Raw genomic sequence first — 25179 nt, 5'->3', positions numbered from 1 at the left:
ATATCTGGCTAATGGCTTTATCCGGCCATCTCAGTCTCCTGTCTCGTCTCCGTTATTTTTCGTACCAAAGAAGGAAGGTGATCTGAGGACATGCATCGACTACAGAGCAATTAACAAAATTACCAAGAAAAACCGGTATCCCCTACCATTGATTTCGGTGCTCCTAGATCAGGTAAAAGGAGCCCAGATTTATACCAAGTTGGATTTAAGGGGGGCCTATCATTTAGTTCGAATGCGCGAGGGGGATGACTGGAAGACTGCCTTTCGGACTAGATTTGGCCTCTTCGAGTACCAGGTGATGCCCTACGGACTGTGTAACGCACCTGCTGCCTTCCAGCACTTCATAAATGATATCTTGAAGGACTTCATCGATCAGTGCGCGATAGTGTACATTGATGATATTTTAATCTACTCATCCAATGTCACGAAGCATCACGAGCAAGTGAAGGGAGTCTTGGCGAAACTCAAAGAAAATAAGCTATTTGTAAAATTGGAGAAATGCGCTTTTGATGTTTCACAGGTTGAATTCTTGGGTTTTGTCATTTCACCCACGGGAATATTGATGGATCAGCGAAAGGTAGAAGCAGTTACGACTTGGGAATCTCCAAAGAGTGTAAAGGAAGTTCAGAGTTTTATTGGATTTGCCAATTTTTATCGGAGGTTCATCCATGAGTTCTCTAGAAAGATACTACCTCTCACCAAATTATTAAGGAAAGGAACCAAATTCGAGTGGTTAAAAGAGTCTGAGGAAGCATTTCAGTCTCTAAAAAAGGATTTCACTACAGCTCCTGTCTTGTTGCACGCTGATCCTACTGAACCCTTTTACGTGGAAACGGATGCTTCAGACCAAGCGGTGGGAGGAGTGTTGTCTCAACGACACAAGAGCACTGGACAACTACATCCGGTAGCTTATCGCTCCAGGAAACTGACCCCAGCAGAAATCACCTACACCATCACGGAAAAGGAGCTATTGGCTATCAAAGATGCCTTTAAAGAATGGAGACACTATTTGATGGGGGCGCAGCATCAAGTAACAGTGTTCACTGATCATCGTAATCTCAAGTTTTTAAAGACTGCTAGAACACTTACTCCTAGACAATTAAGATGGTCCTTATACTTTGCAGACTATGACTTTGTAATCACGTATCGCCCTGGAGCTCAAAATGGGAAAGCGGATGCTTTATCACGAATTGGCACAGAAGCTCAGAAAACCCTCATCGAGAATCAGTCAATTATTCCAAGTGCTAAGATCATTGGGGCAACGACCTCCATAGGTTTGGAACGAAACATTTCTGAAGTTATGAGTCTGGAAGAAATGCAAGCTTGGGTACAGAAGGATTCAGATCGGAGAATCATTGAACAACTACCCTATTACCGAGATGCCCTGTATGTTCCAACTTCTGAGTTGCAGTTGCAAGTGATGCGTGAATGTCATGATGACAAACTAGCCGGACATAAAGGAGAAACCAAGACCGAAGATTTGATTAAGAGACATTATTGGTGGCCCGGAATGTCCTCAGATATAGAGAAGTATGTCAAGTCCTGTGAGATTTGCGCTCAGGGAAAGTCGGAACGGCAGGCCCCAAAGGGTCTATTACAGCCCTTACCTACACCTCCTTATCCATGGCACACTGTGACCCTTGATCTCATCACTGACCTACCCAACAGTCAGGGATTTGATACTGTTCTTGTAGTTGTAGATTCCTTTACTAAAATGGCTCATTTTACAGCATTAAAGGGTATACCAACAGCCAAGCAGTTAGCCGCCCATTTCAGTTCTCAGATTGTTAAAATACATGGAATACCCAAGATTGTAATCTCAGACAGAGGGGTACAATTTGTGTCACATTTCTGGAAGGCCTTTATGGAAGGGTTAGGTACTGAGATTAGATATTCCACTAGTTATCATCCCGAAACAGATGGGCAAACTGAGAGGGTCAACCAAGAATTAGAACAATATTTAAGGTTGCTTTTGTTAAAGGAGGAGGGTGATTGGTCAGATTACTTGTGGTCTGCTGAATTCGCTCACAATAATGCCAAAAGTAGTTCAACAGGTTATTCCCCTTTCTATCTAAACTATGGCAGGCATCTAAATGCAACCATTCGACAAACTGAGATATCTGTTCCAGCAGTTAAGGAGGTAGTTTCACATTTGCGTCAAATACAACAAAGAGCAGGTGATAACCTTAAAACAGCAAAAGAAAAGTACAAAAATTATGCTGACCGTAAAAGAAGAGAAGGGCCGTCCTTAGCAATAGGGGATCGAGTTTGGTTAAGTACAAAAAACTTGAGACTAAAAGGAAACCGAAAGTTCCAACCTCGATTTATTGGTCCATATGTGGTGGAAGGAAAGATCAACCCAGTTAGCTATCGCTTAAAGTTACCCACTAAATTACGGATTCATCCCATCTTCCATGTCTCATTATTAAAGAAGGCCTCTGCAGATTTGAGAGTTCAAGCACCTCCAAAACCAATCCAGTTAGAGACAGGACCTGAGTTTGAGGTAAAAGAGATTTTGGATTCTAAAAGATCTAGAGGCAAATTGTACTATTTGATAGACTGGAAAGGGTATGGTCCAGAGGAACGATCTTGGGAGTTGAGTGAGGATGTCCATGCTCTTAGATTAGTAAAGTCATTTCACCAGAGATTTCCTACTAAGCCCAGAGAGGAGGAATCTGCCTTGTTGGGGGGTACTGTCAGGACTCTAGCATCAGCTACCAGTAGTGTTATTCCCCCATCTCCGATCGTTCCAGATGCCAGAAGAACCAAGACCTGGTCAGCCTGGGTTGGCCTTTGGAGAAGCAAGTTGGCCGCTAGCTCGCCCCAAGTCACGGTATAAGTGGGCGTTCTAGTCTGCCGGCTCACAGCTGAACGGAATTCAGGTGAAGCGCGTGCTCCCTTTCAAATGCGCACTTCACCGAGTTCGTTGGCCGAGGCAGTCTGAGGAAATCATTTGCGTGCAGTTTTCAAGAAGAAGAAGTTCACAGTTCAAGGTCAAAGACTTTATTATCTCCGTAGTTTTAGGATAAATGCACAGCGCACATTTCCAGTGCGTGTATTTTCAGTCATTTTGAGACGTCTCAGGAAATAAACAGAGCGCGGAGGCGCTCGTGTTTATTTCAGTCAGTGCAGCCTGTGTAATTCATTAACCTGTCAGAATTCTTCGTGAGCAGAGGGAAAACTTCACTCGACAGAAGGAGAGAGCAGTTTTCTCAACGAGGAGCAGAACCCTAAGGCATCAGAGGAAAGTAGCGAAGGATTTGCTGAGCTAAGTGTGGTGTTTTATTTTCATTTTGGATTTAAAGAAGCAGTTAACTCCATGGTTAAAGAGACTATTCTTCAGAACTGTTAAGAGCATACATTCGTCCCAGTTAAAAGGAGTTTAGTTCAGACAGTATTTTCTTTAACATGTCAAAAACCCCAAGTAATTGAACATTCTTACCTGGAATGGAACAGTGGAAAGCTGAAGGTTCACCTGTACATAAATAAGGACTACCTACAAGAAAATGTCATTTTTCAAGTAATCAACAGAATCCATATACAGCAACACTCTTTCAGTTAGTGAAGTAAGTGTATTTACCTTAACCCTAAAATTCAAGGTTAGAACAGAAAAAGAGTGAAGTTATATCTATGGTATGTTATCTTTTGTTTTGAATTTAGTTACAACTAGCAAAAGAGAAGAAGCAAAAACTTTAATACAGAAGAGAGGCACAAGTCCAGTTAAGCTTAGGTAGGTGAGATATATGATCCCAGTGCGTAGAGAAATAGAAAGAAGAATACTGAGCAGTTATAGCTATATTAATGTGTTAAATTTCAGGTTCCTGTGAAAAGAACAGAGAACGTGTTAGAAGCAGACAGAAGGAGCCAGAACTGGACCAGTCTCTTCTTAGTTTATTATTTTATCCAATCCCCCGTCCTTTGAGGTAATGTTCTGAGATTTGGTATAAAAGATCTTGGGTCATTGCTAAAAGAGATTGGGGAACTAGCATCGTATTTCCGAGTTTCTCTGTTCCCGTGCAAAATCTGGTAAGACAATTTATAGTACAAAAATTGAAAGGTCTGACAACGTGACTTTCAGTCTGGCAGGGTAGAGCATAGCATATGACATCTCCCTCGCCTGGAGCCTCTTCTTGACCGCCGTGAATTTGCGCCTGGCCTCCTGTACGGCGGAGGTGAAATCGGGAAAGAAGGAGAGAGTGGTGTTACAGTAATGCACAGTCCCCACCTCCCTTGCCCGTCTCAGCACCGAGTCTCTGTCTCTATAATTCAGAAAGCGAACAATTACTGGGCGAGGTTGCGCTCCGGGAGGTGGGCGCGCCGCAAGTGATCTGTGGGCTCTCTCAACAAGGAAGTGCGACGAGAAGGATTCTTTCCCAAACAGTTCGACAAGGAGGTTCTCCATAAAGGTCTCCATTTTACCAGTGTTGGTGGTCTCCGCAAGGCCCAGGACGCGTACATTATTCCGCCGAGACCTCGCTTCCAAGTCCTCGTTCTTATCTGCGATGAGCTTAAGCAGTCTGTCCATCTGGGTGACTTGGTTGCTTGTCGAGGTGGCGCCATCTTCCAGGACAGAGATCCTATCTTCCGTGTCCTTAAGACGAGTGTCATGCTGTTCAAGCCTGGTGACCACACTGTCCATGCGCGTGTTGATGTTATCAATCTTGGTGTCAATAGTAACAAGGCTTTGCTTCAGGCCCAGCAGCAATGCCCTCCAGTCCTCATCCAGAGGCGCCTGGGAGGCCGGGCCCCCATCAGGCTCCGGCGTCGATTTTGGAGTCTTTTTAGTCTCAAAAGGGATCCTGGACTGCCTGGCGTCACCGCGGCCCATGACTCCCCTGGGCGCCCGAGACGACGGAGGAGAAGCAGTCGCCAGGACGCAAAGGAGTGGATGGTGGAGGCCGAGACAATGTCCTTCAGGCCGTGCACTCGCAGGCAGTAGTGAGAAGCCCTGCTAGGATGCCCAGGCCGCCCTCCAAATGGTACCCCCGCAGGGGGCCAGCGAGGATGTTAGCCCTGCAGGAGCGGCAGCACCGCGGACCGGCGTCCCACGCAGCGCCACCGACTGTGCAGGCCTCACAACAGGTCGAGTCTGTGCCTCTCGCACAGGGGTGGAGGGCGCAGATCTAGCAGCAGTGGCAATGAGAAGGGGGGGAGTGGGAGGCCAGCTGAGAGGACCGGCAGAAAGCCAAGTCGGACATGCAGTGCGGCAGGGAAGACAAGCCAGGCAGAGGAGGGGGGGGGGGTCCAAAGTGGGGAGAAAATATGTCCCAGGAAGGGTCCAGGACCATGCAGCAACCCCACAAGGCAAGGCCCGGTGTGACCCAGTCTCAGCCCGGATCGGGCGCCTGCAGCACAGGCAGCGAGAGTATTCCAGCTCCAAAGGAGGAACCCAGGCGGATGGTGCAGTCAATGCCTCGGGTGTATGGGGGGGGGGGCAAAGTACAGAGGGCAAGTCCAGTGTTGGTACCGCTCCCAGCCGCCACAGCCCGCAGCAGTTAGCCCAAGATGGCGGGAGGTCCGAGCGCCAAGGACACAGCGCGTCGCAGTCGGGCCCAGCAGCGGTGGCGGGGGGAGGGAGGGCGGGCCGGGCAGCAGCAGGAGAGACAAGGAAAAATCGGGCAGCTCTCACCTGGGAAGTCGTCCCCCCCCCCCCCCCCCCCCCCCCCCCCCCCCCCCCGGGGTATCGGATGTAGTCCTCAGGTGCACCGCAGGCCGGAACTCCGCCGTGGGCCGACCTCCAGACCGCCACAGCAAGGCCGCAAAGCACCGGACTGTCCTGAGGGAGAGGAGCCGGACAGGAGGAACACCGCAGCAGCACATCGGGCCGCCCCAGCACAAACAGGCAGCCGGTCCCGGCAGAAAGCAGGCAAACAGGGCGAGTCTGGGATCGCCGTGAGCAGCGCGATGAGAGGCAGGCGTAGGTGCGATGCAAACGCGGATTTATCAGGGCAGGATCACTGAAGGAGAGGTTGGAGCGCTCGGTCCAGCGGGAGCCTCACATCGGTGTGGCCATCTTGGTCTGGCGCCACCTAGCGCCCCCTGGATGTCAGGGTTGACATCAGAGATAACAAAATACACACATCTCTTTTCAGGAAAGAGACCGCTGGCAACAGCATACTCCATGCCCTCAGTAGCCATCCGGAACCACTCAAGTGGAGCATTCCTTTCGGTGAGCTTCTGAGGGCAAGGAGGAACTGTAATACTGATGACAGTTATCAACAGATTGCCAAGGAGATGCTGGATCGTTTCAAACAAAGAGACTATCCGTCATGGGTTTTGAAAAAAGCCAAAGCCAAGGCTGATGCTGTCGCCCGCGCTGATACTCTCACCAATACCCCACGAGAGGACAGCATTTTGGGTGACAACATCACTCGACTCATTTTAACCTACAATAAGGAATCGAAAGAGATCCAGAAAATTGTGGCAAAAAATTGGAATATCCTGAAAAGCGATGGAGTTATAGGGAATCTCATCCCTGACAGACCTAACATCACTTACAGGAAGGGCAGAAATATTAGGGACCTCTGTGTACGCAGTAACATCACAGACTATTCCAACAATCAAGACATTGGCTTGAAGGGATTTTTTCCGTGCGGCCACTGCAAAGCCTGTAAAAACAGCACCCTGGTCAAACAGGTAGAATACAACGGCATCACCAGAGAGATCACCCAATTCCTTACTTGTAGTACCATGTACGTGGTTTATGTCATAGTCTGCCCCTGTGGACTATGGTATATCGGCAGTACCACCCCCCCATGCCAAAAAACGCATCCTAGAACATTATCGTGCCATCATCCACAAAGATGTCAAATATCCGGTGGCAAGGCAGTTTAGTGATTACCATTTTTCCAATCCCGGCCTCATGAGATTCTTCATCCTGGAACAAATAAACAGGAAGCCTAGAGGTGGGAACAGGGTGCTCAGAATGAGACAAGCAGAGTCTAGACACATCATCAATTTTCAAACCAAGTCCCCTTGGGGCCTTAACCACGATGAGGAACTGGCAGTGCATCTAAAAGATGATTATCTTTGATTTGTGTACCATAATATTACTTTATTGAGATTTTGACCATCTCTTCTCTTCTTCTGTACATGTCTAACGAGTTCAGTTATTATTAGCACGTATACCATGTTGTCATGTTTGATTTTAATATTTGCGTTTTGATTTACAGGTATACCACAATGACAGATGCCCCACTCTGCACTTTGCATCTAGTCCAGCGTAAATCACGTTGCTGTTAATTACTTAGGAGCACGCCTCTTTTGGGCATCAATTTTTTTAACTTTGACATCAACATGGGTTCAGCATCCAGCCACCATCTTTGGACACTCTAATTGTGTAACTTCCTGTTTGTGCACTTGAGAAATGAGGTACTTTACCTGTTAACTGTCTCATTAGTCTGCCCCTGATACCTCTAGCACTTACCCGATGCAGGGGGGTGTATCTCCCGTATGGCATTTAACCTGTTAACGTGTGGAGATACCAAGGTCCTGACGCAATTTTCATTTCTGCCCCAGTCAGTGTGCAGATCAGCGAAACTTCTGGTCAATCTTACACGGCCAGGCCTCTTCGTGCTTCCTGTTAATGCAGTTGCGTCTTTGGGGAGGGGTCGATCACCATGACTACAGGCACCGCAATATAGTTAGTGCCATGAGACCCATGCGTGCACTAACTCTGTAATTCTTTGTCAGCTGAGTTCGTGGGCCTTCACATTCACATTTGCCTAGGATTTTAACTGTTTATTTGGTTCCTACGTGTCCTGTGATTGTGCATACTTTATGTTTATTTACATTTAACATGGTTTACTTTGGCTACACAGCATATGTGACCACTCTAAGATGGCTGCCATACATTGTGAATTTGCTGTCTCAGTCCTTTGTCTTTGTTCATGACACTTTTTGAATTGCATTTATGTGTTGCATGCTTAACAAGCCACTTACGTGATCAAGGCTTCTTTGAAGCCGAAACATGTAGTAGGTGTTCAATAAACACCCTTGGATTCTGCTGACTTTGTGGTGTATTTCGGGACTCTGAGACCGTGATTAACCTCTTTTTGAACTTTGTATCATATATATATATATATATATATATATATATATATATATATATATATATATATATATATATATATCCAAACCAGGTATGACCCGCATTGAATGCCGCCGCTCACAATCTAGCGCGGTGCGTTTTCTGTCGAATTATTCAGCAAAGTCCAATTTTTCAATTGGAAATGAAAACGCACTCACTCGTCTGTTTTTTCCAGAGTTTCCAGAGGCTTTATTTACCAAGTTTTTAGCCAAAGCCTAACGCATTTCACCTTATCGAAAGGCTTGCTCAAGCCTTTCGATAAGGTGAAACGCGTTGGGTATGTATATTTATATATACTAATAACACTAGTACTAACACTAATAACAGTATTAGTGTCATGTCTAAAGTATTCAAATAAATGAATATGAACATGTATATGTATAAATTCATAGTAGAAACATAACATATTAATAAAATGTATATCATGTAAAATAAATATTTTGATTAATGTTACACTAAGACAAAATATATAATTATTGTAGACAATAATTAAATATGAAAAATTGAAAAGTCCTAAAAACATATTTACTAAAAATACTATAAACATTAAATAAATGTAAAATTAAAAACGAATACTATAAAATATTGAAAATAAAACCGTTAATGCTATAAACTCTTTTTATGCAATATTATAAAAACGATTAGAGTCTAAGTATTCCACAATTTACATGTTTACAATGTAATTAAATAATAATACTTAAATATTAAATATTAGTTCATTAACTATTACTTAAGCTCCCACCCTGTACCTAGCAACCCACGAAAAAAATCTAAGTAAAATAAATCAGTATTCCATATTTTATATTATTAAAAATCAATTAAATAATTAACAATTAATAATAAATTATTAATTAATTATAACTTAAATAACTTCTAACCCTACAAACCTATCAGCCGGCAATGAAAATATAAGCCAAATAAATAAGTATTCCATAAATTGCATAATTAAAAATCTCTCAAATAATTAACAATGAATTAACAATTGTTAATTATTGCTTTACTTCCCATCCTATACCACTACAAACCTGACATCCTACAAATAAATTCAAATGAAAATAAATCATTACATAATTTACATAATACATATTAATCATATGATTAAATAACATGTATTAAATAATTCTTAATTATTACCTAATTAACTTCACAACCTAGCCCCCTGGAAACCCAGCAACCCACAACACTATAAATTACACTTAAAAATTAAGTAAACAAATCTAAATCACTTAAAATTGTAAGCTATATTTAAAAAAAAATAATAACATTTATATAAACAATGGTAACACATACGATTAATGTTAATTAAAATATTTTTAACCACCATATTAGTGAAAATTATATAAAAAAAAACATCAATATTGTTTAAAACGATGTTACCTCAAAAATTATATTCTTGTCAACTATAGGAGTGCATCATTATATTTGTGTGCCACAATATTTAATTTACAAGATTTCTATCTCTCGATACTTTTAACTCAATATTTTGTCCAAATGTTGCAGCAGCATTTTCATCTTAATGACTGCTTTATTCTGCATACTGCAGCCTTCCGCCCTTCAGTAGGGGATATCACTCGCTTAGGCCTGCAGCTCGTGAGAGATGGGAATGACATATTATTGTCTTTTGTATTTTCCAGATGTTTAATGAAATTGGTGCCACTCAAAGCCTGAAGAGGATAGTGTGTTACTCCACCGATGGCACAGTCTCAGCCCTAGCAAAGAAGGCACTGCAGATGATGGGAGAGGAGGTACCCCGCCAGATTGTGCGAACAGTTCCCAACTGGAAGCCACGGGAAGTGCAGATCTGGCTGCAGCAGATTGGGTTTAACAAATACTGCGAAACATTCCTTGTACGTATTTGGGCTGAAACCCTGAGATCAATAGCAAATAAATGTTCATATTTATATAATTTGTCACTACATGTCATCCATCTAGTACATGTATGGTATTCATCAGCCGCTCACACAGATGTGCCAGTGGCGGCTCCTCTGCTATGGTGGAGGAGTGTCGCCCCACTGCTCTATTATCATTTTATTTTTAGTGCAATGGAGCCAGGTTAGGGCGGAGCGGGGCTAGGCTCGCGTCTGAGGTAGTTGGTGCACCATAAGTGCGCATGACAGATTGGCTAGCCTTCTTGGGCTAGCCAAACCATCATGCGCACTTATCATGTTCTCCACTCGGCTGCATTGCCACAGCCTCGGAGAAGAACATACACAGGTTCCCACTCTGTCTGAGTGCCGAACCAGGCAGTTCAGGCCAATCATGATGCTGCTGTCAGGCTGGTGACAGCAGTGTTGTGATTGTCTAGGGAATTCTGGGTGCTGCCAGGGGCCAGGAAAACAGCAAGGACAGAGGAGAGGCTGCGGGTGGTGACTGGCGACTAGCAGGTGTCTTCTTTTTTTTCTTCTTTTTTCTGGCCCCCAGATTCCCTGCTACCATTCCCTACCAGCCGCCACTGAGATGTACCTTTGTTTAGTCTTGGCCATACCTCTATGCTTCCAAGCAAGTGAATCATTGCATGTCTAAGTCCTGTTTGATAGTGGCACAACTACAGGAAGCAGTCATGAAAAATAATTATTGTATCTAATGAATGTGCTTTGTATAGCCTTTCACCATTTTATATCCTGACTGATCTTTAAGGCACTTACCAGGTTATATTCTATATTGCACCTGACTGTGGGCTAATTGTAATCATTTGTGTGTTCCTACTATGCAGCAGCAACTGCAAACATTTCACTGTTAAATATCATAGTCTGGGGACACTGCTGAAGTGGATACCTCCAGGTCTCACTTTCCTTCTGATAAACCTCAATTTCTCTCTAAACTTTGCATGAATCCTACTGAGAAAAAACAACCACCAGATGGAGTGTTGCCATTCTTTTAGTCTGCCCCGTCTTTGAGTAATGGTTGTTACTTTTGATCAAGAAAGAAAAGTCATCCACCGGGACTTTAGTTAATACACATGTTTCCTGTGACACCACATCACAAAGTAAAGGACTAGTTTGTGTCATGTCAGTCCTGCATTGTGAAACCTCTGTTCATTTGTGTTCTGTGCTCTCCGGTACCTCTCTTTGACTGTGAATTTTCTATGTCCTACTGATTATGATTCATGTAGTGTGTATGTGTGTGTGTGTGGGGGGGGGGGCTGTTTCTAGGGTACCCCTGGCAGTACTATGAGGCTTTGTATGAAATGATCTGTCATAGCTGTGGGAACTGAGCTCTCTTAGGGCCTGATTAAAAGTTTGGCGAACGGGTTACTCCATCACAAATGTCTGCCTGCCATATAACGAGTTCCATTATATTCAACGGACCACAATAGAACTCATAATAGGGCGGAAGGGATATCTGTCATGTTTGTGATGGAGTAACCCATCTGCCAAACTTGTAATCAGGCCCCAAGTGTCTGTTGATCATTTACGCATTGCAGTGAGTAATCTGCCTTGTGTTGGGCTGCTTGGCAGTAGTGTGTGTGTGGAAACATGAAGTACCAGTTTACTAGGTGGTGCAATATGATAAGTATAGTCGTCACAAGTGATTCAAATAAAACCGATTTTGATTGTGCGCAGTTGCTCATCGCAGCTTCATTATTAATGGTTTTCTGGTCGAAGTGCCAACTTATCAACTTCCTTTGCCACTTGGTATTCTGCTCACTGTCAGAAGCTCGCGATCCTAGCTTCCATTTGAGTTCACTTACTCTACTGCCAGGACAACATAGAAGTGAATGAGCAGAGATTTCCTGCTTGCTGGTGGGAGCTGACCTTCTGCCCAAGTGCTCACATTTGGCATATCCAAGGGCACCCAGAGCCATCTGTGATTACTCCCGGAGCCCCCAAACTAGTGCCACACTCCTAACCATGCGCTCATGCACACAGCTCCATAGGGGCATAAGGAACCCATGTTCTGGGAATCACTGCTCTGGTTTATTTATGAAGTGTAATTCCTTTAGGATGCAGCTAACGTATCCCCAGGATGTACTGACTTTATACTTCTTCTGAACCAGCCCAGGCTCTCCAAATAGGGATATAGCCTGGAAACACAAAAGTTCAATTACCTTTTTAAAGGCTATAACAGTGAAAAATGGTTCCTCTGTTGATTATATTGATACTGCTAGCTTGACAATTATTCAGTAGAGTCCACCCCCTCAGAATACCCCGACTGTACCTTTTGCTTCATGGAGTTGCTGCAGTGCAGCTTGGTGAAAGGAAGTGATCACTCTTACTACTTGCTTCAATCCAGGGCACCTTCATTATTTTGAATTCTGCCCCCATGACATAGGAGAGGTGAGCAATCCACTGCAAAACAGGGACACCCAAAAGCATGGTCTGTGGCTCAAGTGTCAACTCGGGCAACGAGAAATTTGTTAGTCTTATCTAGCATTTAGGTAGTTAGTATCTGCAGCCACTAGGATATATATGTCCCAATGGCAGTCACCTCTGGATATATATATATTTTTTAATTTATTTATTTATTGTCTGGTATTTCAAGAAGCCACAATACAATGAAAGCATCGGAATGCAACCATGTCGTGTATACAGTTTACGACATGTAACTTTCCAAAACTCTCCCCCCTCCGTACCTCCCTATCCACACCCGAACTCGCCACCTCATTGAGCATATGACAAATACCCCCACACAAGCTGAGCTTTTCAGATTTTACATGTCCATTATAGAGTCCGATCATTACTGCGACACATTCTTTGGTCCATTGTACAAGAGTCCTGAAACAAAGGCAGCGGCAAAAATGACATCTAACATTCCGGATTACAGCTCCCCTTTAGGGACTCACCACCTGATCCCCTCACCGCCCCCCCCCCCCCACCTCCCAGGTAATTCACAATCTGCTGACTCCTCAACAGCGGCCGTGTTCCCTCCCCCTCCCATACCTCTCTGGTCCTCGTCCTCCTGCTGCCCTCTAAGATAAGACCGCAATGGTTCCCATATGTCTTTGGGGCGGGATTTCATCGGTAGCTGCTCTGCATATGCCAACAAGTGTTCCTGCCAGGTAGTCATATCATGTATCCACCCCTTAAATTTGGGCGCCCTGCCCCTAACCCATCTACACGCCACCTGTCTACAGGTTAGTAATACGCCTATGAGGAGAAGAATGCGGTGTGGAGTGCCAATTTCCCCTATCAGTCCCAAAAGGGCATCGCGGGGGTGTGGCTCGATGGAGAGTTGCAGCATAGCAGTGAGACCTGCAAACACCTCCCCCCAATAGTCCGCCACCCTAGGGCAGGACCACGCCAGTTGTAGGAAGTCTGCCGGGCCCTGTCTGCATCTAACGCATCTGTTGTCTTCCCGAAGGCCTAGCCGATGTAGCCGTGCCTGTGTGTGGTACAGCCTGTGCAAAAATGTGAAATGGAGCAAGCGCAGTCGACTGCTCCCGGTGACCTGCTCCGTCTGCCGACACGCCGATTCCCATTGCTCGTCAGTGAGCGGTTCAGTTAGGTCCCCGTCCCATGCTAGCCGGGCTCTAACTTGGGCAGTCGGGGGTTGGGATCGGACTCTCTCATACAGCAGCAAATCTCTGCCTGCCTGTAGCAGAAAATGGAGACAAGCATAAATCTCTGGCTCCTTTGTGAAATCAGGGGTCTTGGCGCGTATACTCTGTTTGAGTCTACTATATAGTAAGGCATCCACAAACGTGTAGGTATGGTCCCCAGAAAACTGTTCTTTGGTGAGAAATTCCCCGTCGTGATAAAAGTCTCCCCAGGTGTAATATTGCAGTCTGGTCAAGAGATTTTGGCAGATTTTCTCAGTCGTTACCGGCAGCTAAGGACAGTTATTCAGCGATATTCTAGGAGAGTACAACAGGGGGACGCCTTCCACCTTTGCCAACCAGTGCCATGCTTTAATTGTGCAGTCTACAGTGGTAGGGTCTTTGTCCCGTTCCTTGTTCGGGGTAAACAGGTACCCGGACGGTGGGACCGGCGCCATATGGCCATCCTCCACTGCCAGGTGGGGCATATAGGGGGGGTGGAACCAGTATACCGCGAAATTAGCCTGCGCACTGTGGTAGTACTGTTCGAAATCCGGCACATCAAATCCACCATGCCTACGGGAGGGTCAGAGTGTCTAACTTCAGCCGCGCCTGCTCCCCCCCCCCCATATCAGACGAACAAGTTGCGTTTTTAAAGTTGCGAAAAGAGAAATTTGGGGACTATAACCATTATTATTAAAGATATGCACCCTGCCATTGATAAGGGGGGCTTGAGACAGCTCGTTATATTGTCTGTCACTTTTGTCGTGGCCCGGCCGTAATTGGTCCGCATCAGGGTGTCCCTGTTCAGAGATACGTATATCCCTAGATATTTAACGTCCTCCGTTTCCCAGTGCAATGGGTAGTCCAGAGGATGAGGGGGTGCATTCTCAGTCAGTGGGAAGATGGCAGATTTGCCCCAGTTCATCTGCACTCCCGCGATAGCCCCAAATTTAGTGATTTCCCTCAAAACTGGATTTAGGTTCTCCTGGGGGTTGCGGATATATAGAGTAATAAGGTCGGCGTAAAGGGAAACCAGCACTTGTCGGGATCGGTATATGAGGCTTCCTTGATTATGATGTTGACGTAATTTGACCGCCAGGGGCTCGATGGCGATCGCAAACAGGACGGGGACAAGGGGCAGCCCTGATGTGTCCCTCTAGATATGGGAAGTGGGTCCGACCTATCCCCATTAAGGAGTACTCTCGCAAAGGGTGCGGTATCAAGGAGTTTAATCCATTGGACAAACTGACCAGGCATTCCCATGTATGTTAGAGTCCCGACCACATAGTCCCACTCTACCGAATTGAACGCTATGGTGGCGTCTAAGAAGACCGCCACCACCGCGCATTTGGGGCCAAAATCCTGAATAATTGCCAACAGGGTCCGGAGATTGTGGGCTCTTGGCCGGTTGGGCACAAAGCCCGCCTGGTCAGGTAGCACGATTTTTTTCTAGGAGGAGATTTAATCTAGTGGCCAACACCTTATCGAGGATTTTGGTGTCACTATTGAGAAGGGACAGCGGCCGATAAGAGTCGCACAGGTCAGGTGCTTTGCCCGGCTTGAGTAATGATAGAATGTATGCCTCTCTCATAGTGTCGGGAAGGGTGCCTTCCTCTAATGCCTCATAGAAGACCGCCTTTAGGATGGGAGCCAGAATGTGTACGTATTTTTTATAAAATTCTATCTGAAGCCCATCTGATCCGGGGGACTTTCCCGATTTGATGCTCATTATGGCTTCTGTAATTTCATCGACCTCAGGGTCCAGCGCCAAGAATTTTGCTGCACGGCCCCCAGCCATGCAAGCGCCACATCATCGAAATAGTCCCCTAGGGTCAGTGCATGCTGCCTCTGCGTGGTGTACAAGTTCTTGTAATAGTCGGTCAGGGTAGAGAGCTGGTCAGTAAGGATCTGCATATTACGCCTTGCTCTGTGCGCAGCTCAGTAACGTAGCTGTGAAATCGTGGGGATCTAATTGCGCCCGCCAGCGACTTCCCCGGTCTGTCTCCCTCCCCGTATATTCTAGCTGCGCATTGTTTCCCTCTGAACCTACATTCTCTCTCAGCTGTCTCCACATATTCTGACATCTTATCCCGGAGTGTAGCCCTCAACGACCCGGATCAGTTTGACTGGCTATCTCCCTTTCCAGTGCCTTCATCTCGGTCTCCAGTGTGGTCAGTGTGCGTTGCAGGTCCTTCAGTATCCCGCCTCCCTTGAAGATGCACCACCCTCTTACGGTCACTTTGAATGCTTCCCAGACAGTAGTAAGACTGGCCACTGACCCTGTGTTCCTGGGGGAAAAGTCCATAATCTCTCGTTCTATATCCGCCTTAAAGACAGCGTCCTGCAGGTGAAGGAGATTGAGTCGCCAGTTGTGAAAGGGTGCCAAGTCAACAGAGGGTTTCACTTCAACCTTCACAGGGGAATGGTCCGAAAAAGTCTTGGCCAGCTGGGTCGCTCCCACCACCCAGTGCACCATCCCGCGTGCAACAAGTACGTAGTCTAGTCGCGACCATGTGTTGTGCATAGCAGAATGATGTGTGCCTTCCTTCCTCGAGGGGTGTAAGTGGCGCCATGCGTCCACCAAGCCAACGTTATCCATGAGGTCTCGGAAGGTGCGCTGGGAGGAAGTATAGTGGGCAGGTGTGGCGTGTGATCTGTCCGCATCTGTGTGTGCCACCGTATTAAAATCACCTCCCCATATAGTGTACCTACAGCCTAGGGTTTGTATTTTGCCCTGGAGTAAAAGCATGTACTGTGGATCGTCCGTGTTCGGCCCATAATAATTCATAAACACTATATCATGTGAGTATAGTGTGCCCCATAGCATACTGTATGGTCCCTCTGGATCAATGTCAGTACCGCCCTTTACAAATTGGACCCCCGCTTAATTAGTATTGCCACTCCTCTAGCATATGAGGAGTAGGAGGCGTAGCAGCTGTGCGAGGCCCATCTGGATGCAAATCTGGGGTCGCTACCTTTCGGTAAGTGCGTCTCCTGCAAAAGCGCTATTTTTATGTTATGCCTGTCTAAATAGCCTAAGATCTGCTTAAGTTTCCTAGGGTCATTAAGTCCCCGCACATTCCAGGTAACAATGGATAGACTTGTATCATCCCTACACCCCTCGCCTAGTGATAGGAATGTGATAATGCTGCTCGGGACAGTGAAAATGACCTCTTCGCCCGAGCTCTGAGTGTGGCTTGTCAGTAAGATTATGGTTACCCCTCCCTCCCCCAACTCCCACATTGGCTACCCCAACTTGCCAGGAAAGAACTACCCTTCCTCCCCCCAAATAAACCCCTGAGTCGTAATGTCCAGGCACTAGAGACCCAAACCTCTAAACACAAAGGGTAACAAGGGGAATGCCCTCAGTGGGGGCCGCCAGGGGCTCCCGCCTGTTCACTTTACCTCCCTATTTCACCCATCCACAGCCACCTGGGTTCCATGGGCTAATCTGACGGGACGGAAGTGAGCGGCCAGGAGCCAGTATGTGCCTTAAAGTCAAGAGAAGAGTTATACATCACCAAACCGCTGTTCGCTTTTGCGTCGCCATGTTGCTGTTCAGCCCATGTCCAAAGCGGTGCAGTTCCTGCGCCTCAAGAAGTTTCCGACAAAGGAGAGTGAGAGCGCGAACGGCGTCTTGCAGCTGCTTCTCGGGAAGACTATCTTCTGTCTCGCTTTAGGTAGTCCTCAGCCTGCTGAGGTGTCATGAAGATGTGCTGACGACCTCGATGATTAATCCGCAGCCGCGCCGGATACAGCATTGCATACTGAATACTTCGGGATTGTAGTTGTTTTTTCACCGCCAGGAATTTTCGCTGGGCCTCCTGTACCACCTAGGTGAAATCAGGGTAGAAGGACAAGGTGGTATTTTCATATTTTACATCTCCCTTCTCCCTTACCAGCCGCAGTAACGTGTCCATGTCGCGGTAATTAAGGAACTTCATTATGATCAGGCGTGGCGGTGCTCCCGGAGGGGGATTCTGTGTCAAGGAGCGATGTGCCCGTTCGATCACCAATTGCGCAGAAAAGGACTCTCTCCCAAAAAGTTCAACCAACAGGCGCTCCATGTAGTCTTCTAGACGGCCCTTGTTAGTTGTTTCGGCAAGGCCCAGCATGCGGACGTTGTTCCTTCGAGAACGCGATTCCAACTCCTCATTTTTGTCCGCTATGAGCTTTAGGAGTTTGTCCATTTGTGCCACTTGCTGCTTGTTGGCAGTTGCCCCGTCCTCCAAGTCCGACACCCTCTGCTCAGCCTCCTTGAGGCGCTCTTCGTGCCCATCCAATTTCGCCACTACGTTGTCCATACGGTGATTCATGGAGTCTATTTTGGCGTCGATAGAAGTGAGGCTTTGCTGCATGCTCACCAGGAGGGTTTTCCAGCCCTCCTCTCGCGTCTCTGGGGGGTCGTCGTCTCCCTGGTTCTTGGAGGCCCCTCCCGAAGTCTTGCGGGCGTCAAACGGCAGTTTCGACTGCCATGGCTCCGTTTTGCCCATAGTGCCGGGCTGTATGCTATATAATTGTGACAAGTGAGGGAGGTGATACACCCTGTCCTGATATCGCACCTGTCACTGCTGGCTCAGTCTCGGCTGGCTTGGGGTTCCGTCCGCAGGTGCCCTCCAATCTGTGCCGCCTAGGCTTGCAGGGTGTGGCTCACTGGTTAGAGGAGGCAGACCCTGATGCAAAGGTCAGACCCGGGACCAAGGTTCAATTCCCGATGCGGCAGGGTCTTGAGCTCAAAATGTTCACGGACTTGATCATTCTCGCCTCGGTGCCTACTCGAATCTTGGATTCACACTCTGCAACTCTGGGCAATAGCTTGCTTCATCTCCACTACGGCCCCACCCGATGGGATGCCTGGTCTTCACCTTGGGGATGCCCAGTAGGGGCTATCTCGCAGGGAAAGCCAGGACGGGTTCCCAAAGCAAGCGCTAAAAGACCTGTCGGTGATTTGGCGCTATATAAATCGAAATTAACATAACATAACATAACCCCTTCCCAGCACCGGGGAGAGGGGCAGATTTCACAAGACGTTCCCCCTGTTTGTGGCCAGCAGGGGTATCTCTTCTGCAAAGGGCGGGCCGTGCCGTCCCCTCCAAGGGTTGAAGTTTCTGTGCAGGGGCACCCTCTCAGTCGGATTGGAGTGCGGGTATGTTACTCACCAGAATAGGATAGGAATCCCCTCGTGTATGGGCCCCAGCCGGAGCGAAGCAGGCCTCTTTGCCACCATGCGCCAGTGTTCAGTAGGGGTGCCGGGATACTGCACGGTGTCAGGATACGCGGTTAGCGCGGGAGTCTCGGCATCATAGCCTGCGGGGGGCAAGGACCCGTGTGCAGCAGTGTTTCATGTCCCAAAATGGCGGCTAGTGTCTGTTTATCCTCCAGCAATGTGCGTTCCTTCTGGACCATAGGGCGGACTGACTATGGCCGGCGCCCCGATGTGAGCGCGTGAGGCACTATACTGGCGTCTCAGCGTGATTAAATGGGCAAGACACCCTCACAACGCAGGTGCTTCGCAATTGTCTCAGGGGCCCGCGCTGTCCGAAATTCAAAATGGTGGTTCCGCCAATCGTCGCTGCAGCGTTGTTCCCTTTTACGTGGTACCAGGGCATCCAAGGTAGCCACTGCTGCGGCTTCGGCTGTGCTGCGGTACTTAGGGGCACTAACCTGCTGTGATGTTCAGCCCTGCCCCAGGTCCTCCATGCAGCCCCTGGGCGCCTCACTCATGCCCACCCTCGGTCTGGATGGCACGGGGGCCCCGAAAGCACTTTCCCCGCCAAGCGGCCTCTGCAGTAGTCCGTTAGCGGCAGATGTAAAAAGCGCAATTATTGGGTGGGCCCTCTGCCTGCTCCACGTTATCTTCGTTGTGAGTGCGCTTTTGTCCGTTGCCCGGCCCGTGCCACCCTGACCCTGCGTGGAGTTTCAAGCCGCACCAGGGGACCAGCCCTCGTCCCTCCTCTGGTCAGCGGCACACCTTCCTCCTGATAATAGGCTCTTGTCGTCGGGTACCGGGCTGAAACTTGCCCCACGGCTGCAGCGTGCCTTCACACGTTCTCCGGTGGTATCTCGGAGCTATATATTGTAGGCTGGATGAGGATTATGGTGATTTGTTCTCCCGGCTCGGCGAGAGCACTACGCTGAGGTGGCCATTAAGGTCCAGCGCCACCTAGCGCCCCCACCTCTGGATATTTATTGTTAGTACTATGTTTCCATCGGAAAAGCATTTTCTGTTTCCTTTTAACTTTGGCACTGTTAATGAATCTTCAACAGACTTTCCAAAAAAAGAAGTACATCCAGCTAATCCCCTTCCTGAAAGGTTTTGACGTTATCCAGCAAAATTAGACACCGCTACAGTCAAGAGGGCTGTATAGACTTGCACCAAATTTGGTAGAAAGCTGGATCTCAGTCCAGAAAGCATGCTTTTAGTGCTTTGGTGTAAATCCATTCAGTAATATTTGAGAAATCAAGGTGCACAATTAAGGTATATTTTATGCCACGGAGGATCCACAGATCTAACAGATCAAAAGATATGATCCTATTGGGTTGTACCACATCAACAAAGATGTGGTGGCAGCCATTTTAGGACTCAGGGGCTCAGTGCCCTTCCCTGGAACAAAAGTTGAAAAACATATATGGGGCAGGGTATAGCTACCCTGCAGCTCTAGGCCTGGTAGAGGTAGTCCCAAAGGGGACCTTACCCCTCTGCCCCCAGGTACAAAAAGTTGATTTTTTTTTATTTGCACTGCTGATCCATCGAGGATCTGCAGTGACGAGATTAAAAAAAAACATTGCCTCCTCTGCTTTGTTATTTATAGGCTCACGGGTGGGCCAGGGCCCTGGGGGCAGCCTTTAAAAAAATATTTTTGTGGGATGGAAATGTGCATGCATCTCCCCCTGAGCCTTATAGAGGCCTAGGGGATCTGATATCCTGAAGCAAAACTGATTATTAGGGGAGGGGCATGTGGCCCTTCCCTTCCTAGTCTCTTACAGGACCCGGGGCACCCATCCCACGAGGCCCAGAGTTACTGGTAGCTGGCAAGGGCCTCGTGGACCTTGGGTCACACCTACAGTCCCCAACTTAGGAAAAAATATAGAAGGACAGTATGGGTTCCTGGCTAATTTATTATTCACTTCTCCAGCAAGCAGCGCTCCATAATGCTCTTTGAGGGCTGTTCAATCACAGTTTTATGATCCTGGTGGTGCCCCTAGAAGCGCCAGGGCACCATTAAGCATTTTGTTAATATTCTGGAGGGCTACAGGGAGCACAACAGCCCTTCAGCAACATTAATTCAGTCCAAGACCCCAGAAGAGTTAGCCGTGTTTTGTTTTTTAAATCACTCCGTGGTGGAGCTGTAGGGTCTTCAGCTGGAGTGCAGGGCACCCTTGTGGTTGGTTCTATGGCGTACTTAGGGCCCCGCCGGCCCGACGGTGGTGAGCCACCCACCATCCATGCAGCAAAGACCCCTCGCCATATTACGATGGCTGGGGGGTCCGCGGCGGACAGAAAGGGTTCAATATGGTGGCGGTGTCTGTTAGACACCTCTAGCCATATTACAATGGGTGCCGAAACATGCCTTTCCGTGGCTGCATTGCCGCCACGGAAAGGCACGCGGGGATTGCTTGCGGGGGACTGCTGCGGGCCCCCAGGGACTCTGAGGGGTGCACATGGGGGCGTACCTATGTGTGACTGGGCGGGACGCTCCTGTGAAGAACATGATAATACCCAAGACTGGTGGTCAGCTGTTCCCTTGACACCCCTTTCTGTTCCCTTTCAACAGCCTAACTCCCCTGACCCAGAGGAGTGGCTACTATCAGACACAGAACACCTTTGAAATTACGGAGACGAAATAGAACGAGGCGCCTTTAATTCCACTTTTCAGGAAGACGTAGCTCCGCCCATCTGGAATGTCACGGAGCCAAAAGGAGGATGATCCCGAAAACCAACGGACGGCGTTTCCCCGGAGAAGAAGGTGTTACGGAGTGGAGAGCGGAGTCGAAGAGTCGCGGAGAAGAAGCAGAGGAAGCCCCGACGAGCCCAGCTGTGGACATCAAGCCAGCAAGCCAACGTTTCTGCGAATCTCCCGCCACGCTCCCACGGGAGGAGCGTGACTAACAAAAGTACGGGGCAGAGTTGCGGGTTGGGTGGGACAGAGTGGCCAGCCTACCGACTGAAAGCCTGTGTAAATACATGTACAGTCTCCCGGTACCCTTTCCCTCACGAGCACTATCGGCACTGTACCAGTTGTTGTATATACACTGCGCACTTGGTTTCCTTCACTCCCGGCCCCGAGTACCCTGCTCCGGACGTCCCAGTGATTACTTTTCTTTTGCTTTCTTTACGGTCCCGACGCATACTGAGGGAATCACCTGTGGAGGATTGTGCAGGAAACACCGCTCTGGCTGAAACATCTCCCCTGCGTCGCCGAACCATCCTGGAACTCCCAGCTTTCCCCAAAGGTGTAAGAACGGAGCCGGACGAGTTTGCCTGAATAAGACTCTCTAGTAGAAGAAGAAAAGCTTATATGAAAAAAAACCCTCCTTAAAATCGTTACTCAAGGTTTCAGACTCCGTTCCTTCTACACCTCCTGTATTTCAATGTACAATGTGGCAGGCACCGTGTGGTGCCTGTCACGTTGTGCATTGAGAGGGACAACCTGCCTTTGTGGCATTGTGGCAGACGGTGCTTTTAGCACCTCCCGCCGCAATGTTACAAATGTGCCATGCGCCCACCAGTGTGGCGGGTGCATTCTAATTGGGAGTGAGCGACCGCCACACCCTCAGCGGGCAGTCCCGTTTCCCGGGGGTATGGCGGGCTGACTTTGTCTGCCCGCCATACTAATGACCCCCTTAGTTCCCTGAAAAAATACTCCAATATAATAAGCATGGAAAAAAATAAGCAGATAAAGAATATTTAGACCAAGAATATCCTTTATATGCATATTTTATTCCAATTATTGGGAGAAAATAAGCATGTAAAGGATAAAAATATTCTCTACAGGTTTAATTTGATGTTGATGTTTACTTTCACGAAGACCATTTTAACGATATTTTTTAAATCAAATTTGCACAAAGATAATAACTGAAAACAATCTAGGTGTGTGCAATGAAATGCTTTTAAACTATGGAATAATGTTAATATAGACAATAGAAGTTCTGTTTATTTGGGGACTGTAGATGAATATCAGATATGGTTGAAATGTGATACATATGAATAGGAACAATATTTGACCTTGTTTTGTTTTACTCGATATTTTATATTTTTTATATTTGATATTGCACGACTGTTAATAGAAATATTGTGGATGTAATGAGCTGTATTTATACCACAATAAAGGATATATTTACAATTTTTAACAGGAGACGGTTTTAAATATGATTGAATTGTTGAACATAGTATTGGATGTAAGAAAATGGTTCAGTGCATTCTAATCGATTGAAGGTTGGTTGAGAAATAGAGGGCACACAAGTGAAAATTAGATAAGATTTTGCATGCTCATATTACATACACAAATTATCAAAATCCACAATATGCAGTGTTATGCTCTCATTTACAAGCAGCTGTTATTTGCGGGGAGCAGGTCTCTGCATTCAAAATTACGCTCTGAATAGGACTACTTGATCCCACATGTTAAAAAAATTACAAAATAATGTCATAAACATGAGACAAAATCGGTCAACATAATATCTGCTAATGTGAATGGCTAAATCATATGGCTGCTATATATTGCCCCACATTTAACCTCCTCTATAGCAAATTATTGATACATTATTAGCTTAAAAATTATAACATACATTTTCATTATAATATTCGCCAATTGCCACTATTGTGGGGTACGTCTAGTTAATTTCACATACATCTAAAATCAACCTTCCGCTTTGCACATGTGAAATGTGTGTGTCTAAGTGCTACGTGCTTAATATGGAAAAAGTGTTTCTATCGTACAGTGACCAATATAGCCCTATGTGATCCTTCGCCTTGATGGCTCCTAGGCTAGATAGATAGAGGCACGCTTTCCATATTAAGCACAGAACACTGAGACACACACATTTTTTAGCAGAGCACATAGGCCCAAACATCTTTTAGTAGGGCTATGAGACAACTTAAGACTATAGTGCAGGATGTACAGCGAAGATTCCATAATATTAAAAGGTATTTTTTCTATCGCATGTGCAATGAGGAAAGGTGATTGTAGTAGATGCATGTGATATTTAGTAGACATGTACCCCACAACAATGGCAATTTGTCAAGTATTATAAAGAAAATTGTTGTTATAATTTTTAAGCTAATCAATTTAGCAATAATTAGCAATAGAGAGGTTAACTGTGGTATAGTATAAGGCAGCCATATGATTTAGCCATTTACATTAGCCGATATCATGTTGACCGATTTTTTTCTCACGTTTGTCATTATTTTGTGATTTTTGCACATGTGGAATGGAAGTGGGCCTATTCAGTGCGTAACTTTGAATGCAAAGACCCAGTCACTGCAAATAACAGCTGTTAGGAAATAAGAGCACTAACGCTGCATATTGTGGGCTTTAATCATGTGTGTGTGTATAATATGTGTAAGAGATATATTTTTAGGATTCGGCAATATCTGCAACAGAATTGTAGGTTATAAAATAGTCAACACTTTAGTCATTTATTTAAGTAACTATGCACTGTAGTCCGTCATCTATGTTGTAACCCACATGGCTGCCCAATGAAATTATAGAAGAATTAAAGGTTTGTTCGTAATCAAGTTTACTGACATTGACAAAGGCCAGGCAGCTGAAAAAACGTTTGTCAGTTTCTTTCGGTTGCTAAAATTAAAGGATTGTTGAATGTACAGCCCATGAGTGCGCAGCGTTCCTGTGTGGAAGATTGTTAAATATCTATGTCTATATATCTATCTATATATCTATCTCTCTCTCTCTCTCTCTCACTCTATATATATATATATATATATATATATATATATACTTCATGTATTTTGTGTATCTCTAGATAGATAGATAGATAGATAGATAGATAGATAGATAGATAGATAGATAAGCAAAATACATGAAGTAATTAAAGAGTACTGTGGTCTGTGGAAAGAGTCTTCGGAGTGTGTCAGTCAGCCTTGTTCTCTACTTCATATGATTGTGTTCTACAGTCTCTTTGTTGGACATGTATGCTCTTTTTCTCATCATATATTTTTGAAACACTCATCTGTATATCTCAGAACTCATCTCTTTCCTCTTCAACACCTCTTTTCACTTTCTTTTGCTTGTTCTTCCTTGCTTTTCATTCACTTCACCAATCCCCCCCCCACATACAACACACCCACTCACCTATATGTGCTGCATTTTTTTTAATGTCGCCCAGTCAATATTTTGACAGCCGGGTGCCTCATTTACACACTTTCGGATAGTCACAATTCAGGGACGGCTCGTCCATGGAGGCGTTTGGGCGCCGCCCCACTGCTTTCTCGCCGTGCGAGAAGGCAGAAACAAATGGTAGTTATTACCGTAATAACTACCATTTGTTTCTGCCTTCTCGCACGGCGAGAAAGCAGAAGTTAGAGTGGGCGGTGTTACTCGAGGGCAGGGAGGAGCGGCTTGCCCACTGTTGTTAATACTGTCTGTTTGGG

The 25179-nt window shown here is 46.4% G+C and overlaps 1 protein-coding gene across 1 annotated transcript in view; it reads left to right on the top strand.

Annotated features, from left to right (window-relative positions):
• SARM1 (sterile alpha and TIR motif containing 1) overlaps positions 1-25179 on the top strand; it is a 339339-nt gene that overhangs the window by 187158 nt on the left and 127002 nt on the right. Inside the window, exon 4 of the mRNA XM_086954061.1 lies at positions 9724-9936. Within this exon, the coding sequence (XP_086810187.1) occupies positions 9724-9936 (213 nt within the window). The remainder of the gene's footprint in view (positions 1-9723; positions 9937-25179) is intronic.

The sequence above is a fragment of the Lissotriton vulgaris genome, chromosome 2_1, assembly GCF_964263255.1.
Source record: "Lissotriton vulgaris chromosome 2_1, aLisVul1.2, whole genome shotgun sequence".
NCBI lineage: Eukaryota > Metazoa > Chordata > Amphibia > Caudata > Salamandridae > Lissotriton > Lissotriton vulgaris.
This window is presented reverse-complemented; position numbering and strand designations above follow the sequence as displayed.